Source organism: Lytechinus pictus, chromosome 5, assembly GCF_037042905.1.
Source record: "Lytechinus pictus isolate F3 Inbred chromosome 5, Lp3.0, whole genome shotgun sequence".
In the NCBI taxonomy this organism is placed as follows: Eukaryota; Metazoa; Echinodermata; class Echinoidea; order Temnopleuroida; family Toxopneustidae; genus Lytechinus; species Lytechinus pictus.
The window spans coordinates 46,718,315-46,725,268 of NC_087249.1; the positions used below are offsets into that span (position 1 = coordinate 46,718,315).

The 6,954-nt window shown below is 38.4% G+C and overlaps 1 protein-coding gene across 1 annotated transcript in view; it reads left to right on the forward strand.

Moving 5' to 3' along the window:
- Nucleotides 1–6,614, forward strand: part of LOC129261187 (PDZ domain-containing protein 8-like) — a 32,926-nt gene extending 26,312 nt beyond the window's left edge. Inside the window, exons 15-17 of the mRNA XM_054899249.2 lie at nucleotides 650–956; nucleotides 1,660–1,722; nucleotides 2,788–6,614. Of these exons, the coding sequence (XP_054755224.2) occupies nucleotides 650–956; nucleotides 1,660–1,722; nucleotides 2,788–2,988 (571 nt within the window). The 3' untranslated portion in view covers nucleotides 2,989–6,614. The remainder of the gene's footprint in view (nucleotides 1–649; nucleotides 957–1,659; nucleotides 1,723–2,787) is intronic.
- Nucleotides 6,615–6,954: the final 340 nt, after the last annotated feature.

Consider the following 6,954-nt stretch of genomic DNA (forward strand, 5'->3'; position numbering starts at 1 on the left):
GCTCCCCTGGCTTTAGATATAAACTCAGCTACATTTTCATTGTGTTCAGATGTGGCAAGACAGATTACACCTCTTATGCTTATAAAAGCAATTTTACTCTTCAAGTCTGAAGCCCTGATGTAATAAACTGCTGTATACATGAGGGGAATACATAAAAGATAAAAAAGAAGATATATATGGGCATCTTTGATCTTCATCGTGTGCACTTTGTTGACACAAAATTTTAGTATTTATCCCCTAGTGAGCCTGTGCTCATGAATTCTGTAATCTGATTGGTCAGTCTGAGAGAAAATTCAAATTTACATGTATGTCATTTACTACTTATATTTCTTGACCAATACCTGTTCTCACGTAATAATAATATTCCGCACTTATATAGCGCTTAACACATCGGAACGTCTCTAAGCGCTTTACAGATATATTATTAATCCGGTCATTGGATCCTTGTATGCCTGCATACAATGTATGCACCTTCTCCACTCCCTGGGGAGCATTCCAACAAGAGTTCCAAGACTCAATTGCTAGGCATACTACATAGGCTTTCGTATCCTTTAGGAATACAAGAATGGATACACTCTAGTTGCATATTCTAGGAACAAGAAGGGTGTGGCTATCAAAGCTCAACTGTATCCCTATTTTGTATTATTAGGAACAGGGCAGCCCGCCGTACTGACCAATCCTCCCCCACCAGAGAACTCAGCCAGACTCGGCAGCTGGAGGCAGCCGCCCAGACTCTGGCAGGCGCGGCCGGCCGCAGGGGCACACCCCACCCATCCCCCAGTCCGTCCCCTGCTCCCTCGCCCCACGAATCCGAGGAAGAGGATGAAGAGGAGGAGGACGTCGAGGCGATGGTGAGGAGACTGAGCAAGCTCAAGAGGCGTCTGAGGCAGTTGAACGTCGCTGAAGGAAACAGAGTGGATGATACTGATGCGATGGTCATGACAGCGGTCAGAGAGGTTTGTACTGCACTAATTTGCGTTTTTATTCCAAAATAAATTATAACATGAATGTAGCTTTCATATTTATATAATTGAGTTAGGCCCTAATGACCTCATTACTGTTACTTATTGATATGGTATATTTCACTATTTGACCATAATTGACTATGTTTTGTTACTTTATCTTTGAATATATCAACCATATAACTGACATTATTCTGAGGTAATATAAGCAGCAATTTGAATCATTTTATTAAGCAGTATATAAATGTTAGAGATTATTATTATACTTACTTACTTACTGCTCGTTATGCCTCCATGTGCATGTAGGGCAGTATTGTTTAAAAGCAGTAATTAGTAATTATTGCATAATTCCAATCCAAGTATTAAAGGATTTTATGAATTCCACTCTTTGACTACAAAGATAATAACACCCCTCCCCCCCCCCCCTTATATCTGTGAAAACTTGTTTACATTCAGAATATACATGTGGACAGTTGGTATGAGACATGTTTCAGTATGTAATTTTTAAAATCGTTTTCCAGGGTTTATTTTGATATGTTGAAAGCCATTGGAAGCTAAATTTCCTTGTATACCTAAGCATTCATGGACCAATAAAATTATCCAGTATCCTCTAGCCGCAAAGAAATGTTCAGTCATGCTTTATTTTGATAATTAACATCTCATACGTACTGTTTTTCTTTATTTCTTGTATTTTTAGATGGGTCGTGAGCTATTCATTAATTCTCCAGTCCATGAGAGGAAAGAAAAACTAGAGGCAATGGTACGTTTGTTTTTAACTCAAGTCACGCTTGTTACAGAATAAAAGTTGGATTTACGTGCAACTAAAAAATCAAGTGCAAGTACCTATTACACGTATTTCATTGGTTGAAAGTCAAGTTGCGTTTGATTGCAACTATTTCTGCAGGGAGAACCGGGTTATCATGTTATTTAGAAAATTAAAAGGGAACAGGGATAATATGGACCCCCACAAGGGTAAGTAATGGGAAAAGTGAACGGTTCGGGTCGGCGTTTCATAAAGCTGTTTGTAAGTTACGAGCAACTTTACAAATGACTGGTGAGCGCTTCTTAGGAACCACATCAACACCGATGAAAATATTGTGTGTATGATTTTAATACCACAAGACCACAAGTCATCACTCATGAAGTTGATCGTAAAGTCGCGTGTAAGTTACAGACAGCTTTATGAAACACTCACCTGACATAGCAACACATTTTTAAGTAACGTATATGCAGGAGGATACCAGTGAGCATGTGTAGGTTTCTTATACTTGCACCCAAACTTAAGATATGAATATATATCAATTTGAGATGTCACAAAATTTAAAGCCACTAAGAACATAACATGGCATTAGCTTTTGCAGAGCTGCCTAGTAGTACTGGTTTTCAGTAATTATTACTGAAAAATGAGAAAGAATACTCAGGTGGTTTCATGCAAATTACTGATTTCTATTGTTTCAGTTTATGTGTTGTCCTATGGTATTTCTGTGAAAATACTGATTTTTATCCTTTAAAATACCGAAATGTTCTTGATCTGGTTGGCATATCTGCTATTGTGGAGAAGGCCATAAGCCTTGCAAGATAATGTGCCTCATCTCAGGGCTGAGATTGATAAGTTAAGTCTGACAAAACTTCAAGCATAATTTTATTGATTGATTTGTTGTAGTGCACATCCCTTGAGCGTAATCTAACCAAGGTTGAGATGCATTTATACTCAATGGGGGATTAGAGTACAATTTTTAGTCACAATTTAATACGTTATTGCAAACCGCCCCCCTGCCGATATGTTCTATAACATCTCCTCTGTTCTGTCCATGACCCTCCACAGATTGAGAAGCTCCAGACAGAGATCGACGAGGAGGCGGACCGCCAGCTCCAGCTCGCCAAGGAAGTCCAGATGTCCAGGCGCCGCAAGCAGAAGCAGGCGCTGGAGGGCGCCCTCGCTCAGAGCGAGGAACGCATGCAGACGCTGGCCAACCTCATGCTGCACTACTGCGCGGGCATCCAGCATTGCAACGAGACGCTGTGAAATGCCGAGGCTGCCCCTGTTCATCCATGCAGAGAGTGTCATGGGTACGTCCATTGGGGCTTCATAAACGAGAATGCAGTCCGCAAAGCCCCTACAATCTACCGTAATGAAGCTCGCACAAAATCATGAATCGGCTGATATGCTAGGTTGTGAATATCTCTGCATAAATTGGAGGCTCTCATCAACATGGCATGACCAAGCTTAGCAGCTAAACTCGGCAACATTCTTTTTTTAATTCAGTGGGATGTGAGGCTCTCCCCCCCCCCCCCCCAAGAAAAAAGGACAAGAGACCTTTTTTGATTCAGGCATATCCTATATATCTTCACTGTGACGGAAACTTGAGGTTTGAATATAACCTTTGAACATACATCTAGGTATACATATTTCTTTCTCTTAATTGCTATAGTGTGAATGTACTGTTCCCTACATGTACATCTCCCTGGTCATCCATTCTTTGGGTCCTGTGCCAGAAAGACTTGTTAATAACAAATGCATAAGTTCTGTAACAGGTTTACCATCAGCCAATTAGGGTGAAGTATTTCAGTAGCTTTTAACTGTTATTGCAAATTTGTTGTTATAACGAGTTAGATGAAACAGGGCCCCTAATCACTAGTAATGCGCTTACTTGCAAGTATCCAGCAAGTCCAAAAAAAAGGAGGAAAAGGATATGTGTTTGACCACTTTTCATGTATGTCAGGAAATGTACATGTATTCTGTTCTGTATAATTATGCTTATGCCATGCATCAGAAGAAGAAAAAAACAGCTATAGCTTTGGCAAGTATGGTTTGTTGTTAAGCTCAGTTGGAGTAGGTGAAGAGTGAAAAGTATTTCTAAATTTTGAAGATATGCCGAGCATCCCAGAAGGAACAAAAATGAAACTGAGGATTATCATTTTTTTAATTGAAGACACTGTTAAAACTGAATACAGCCTTGTGTGTGTGCTTGTTTTGTGTATAATTATGTACTCACTGTATATGTGCTCGGATATTATTCATGTATGAACGTGTATACCGTCATGAAAATTTCACTTACATGTGAATATGTACACTAGAAAGTAGATACATGTACATGTATATCACACACCTTTGACATGCAACAGGTGTCATATATTTAATCAAATATTGTATCTGCCTTCTTGCCTCTGAGCTGCATTTTACTAATAGAAGGGCATTATGGTCATAGTTATTTTGGTATCTAGTTTAAATCAATGACACCTACAGAAAGATTTAACTCACTTTTTGGCAATTTTGAGACTTTTATACATAAATATTTAATAGCCCCTACACATATTCTGAAAACAATCTCTGTATTGCCTATCCAGTGTCTACATGTATAAACACAAGTTAAGCCAATTTATAGTGCTTTTATTCAGAGATCGTTCAATACTACAACTCAAATTATTTTCACCAGAATATTAAGAGCAACTCACCAAGTTTTCATTGGTACTCAGTAGTACTCATGTAGTACCTCTGACACAACAGATAATATGAAGTTAAATTTTTCAAAGTTTTGGCAAATATGGCTGATATAAAACTTTCTTTGTGCTCGCCTCATGGCAATTTGAAGCATAGAAATTTCAGTGTCATGGTCGGAACATAAAGAGGTTCAGATGTACATATTTTTGGGAATTCACAAATTACCAACTATTTTCGATGTCTGCTGTATATAGTATATGCAAATAAAGTTTGTGATATTTGATGAAGGACCCATTTGAAGTACTTTTAAACATAAAATGCATAGATTTGTTTCCCACAAAGCGAGTAGGTTTGAATGTTCTCATTATCTTTCAGGATGTTCCATGACATGTATTTGTAATTGATTGCATAATTATTTGCAATTATTGGTAGATCCAACTTTTACTGAAGCAGGTATTGTCCGCTTGGAGGGCGGAGTAGTGCGGCCAACTGTCGATTCATTCTTGCTATCCCGGGTGTTGCTCCGAACTCAGTTGCAATCGAATTACAGCATGTACTTTCTGTTTGAAGGGCAGACTTGTGGCAATTTGCTCTTACTCTCTTGAGTGATTACTAGTATTCAATTTCAACTATTGCGAGTACTTTCCGCTCCAAGAAGGGAATCAGCAACCAGAAATGAATTTGTTCTTGCTATAGTAGGTATCGACTATCGCAAGAAACTTATGTGCGATTCATTGATCATTTTCAACAATAGCAGGTATTTTCTGTTCAAAGAGCCAACCAGTGAGTCGAGCAATTGTGACTTGGAATGTTGCATGAAACTCATTTGATTTTTAACTGAAGGAAATACTGTCCGATCCAAGGAGATTATCAGCAATCTCTGTAAAGGTGTATGAAACTCATCTGGCATGACTTAAGGCCACCGCACACCTTAGATTGGTCCACGATCCAATTTTGGAACAAAATGGCACTTTGCTTATTTTCTGAAAATGTGAATGAGATTCAAATTAATCGTAAGAATACTAATATAGCAGTTTTTAAAGATTACAATCCATTATTTTGGAGTAAAGACCAAATTGGTTTCTAATCGTAGCCAATCGTATGATTGCTATGACATAGCACTTACCTGGCAGTCCACAACATTAAGACTGATTTTCAATTTTATTCTAGTATTAGGAGAGTAGCATCGTCACAGATTTTAACATAAGTATTTGTACGATGATTTTACAACTTCAAACCGTCAGATGTTCCACGTATCAATATTCACATAAATTTTTACAACGTTTAATTCAAAAAATTTAGTCACAGTCAGACCAATCGTAAGGTGTGAGATGACATTTAGCCGAAGGTTATAACGTGTCACGATAGTTTTGAAGGTAGACTACCTAAAATATCTGAATTTTATTCTAGTAAATGTGTGGCACTACTTCTAAAAGAACAAGATGTCTAGTCTTGTCTGAACGTTACAAGTGTCACGCAACTTTTAGATATATACAAGATGTCCATGAAATATACAAGATTATATATGTGTGATCTTGAAACTATTTTTTCTTCTGTTCGTTATATTTTGTGAGTACTTCCTTTGAAGCCCAAACCAGTATTAATGTTTGAGCAGTACTTCTGTTCTGTTTTGTTTACTTGGAAAACCAGGAACGATTGGTTTATAAGGATCATATGGAAGCATCGTGGTGTTGCGGTTCTGACTCTCGCCTTGTAATCAGAGGGTCATGTGTTTGAATCCCACCATGGCCTTGCGTCCTTTGGCAAGGCGTCAATCCACAATTTGCCACTCTCCACCCAGGTGTTTAATGGGTACCCGGTAGGATGCAAAAGCCTATGTTGTATGCCTAGCACATGAACTCTTTTATGAATGCTCCCCAGGGAGTGGAGAAGATGCATACATTGTATGCGGGCATGCCAGGATCCGATGACCGAAGTAATAATATATCTGTAAAGAGCTTAGAGACGCTGTTCCGATGTGTATTAAGCGCTATGTAAAAGGGGATTATTTATTATTATCATCAGTTTGTAGACATTTTTTCTGAATTTACTGTAGATTATATCTTTAATATAGGGTTCTTATGGTCTATTGGTTGGGAATCCTGGTTTTCTTTTTTTCTGAGACGCACTGTATATCATTACAATTCCTTATCTAAGCAGACTTCTCATTCATGCTCAGTTTTCCCTTTTGTTACTATTGAATTCTAATAGGATTGGTACAGTATGTCATTCTATACTTGTGAATTGGTGATACTGGCTAGCATATATCTATATACATTGCTCAATATTACTGAATTTGTCTTAGCTGGCCTAAGATCTAATGATGTTACTAACATATACATTGAATTATAAAGGCATTGTCACATCCTTCCATGCAAGTGTTGCGTGAGATATGCAGGTGACTATTTCTGCTACCTGCAGGTCGCCCAAATTGACAGTATCTTGCACGTAACTCACACGCAGTTGCCCGCAGAAGCGCATGCAAGTCTGATTTGCACGCCGAAAACTTGTGAACATGCTCAAAACTTTGTTGCGGGTGAGTTGCGCCGA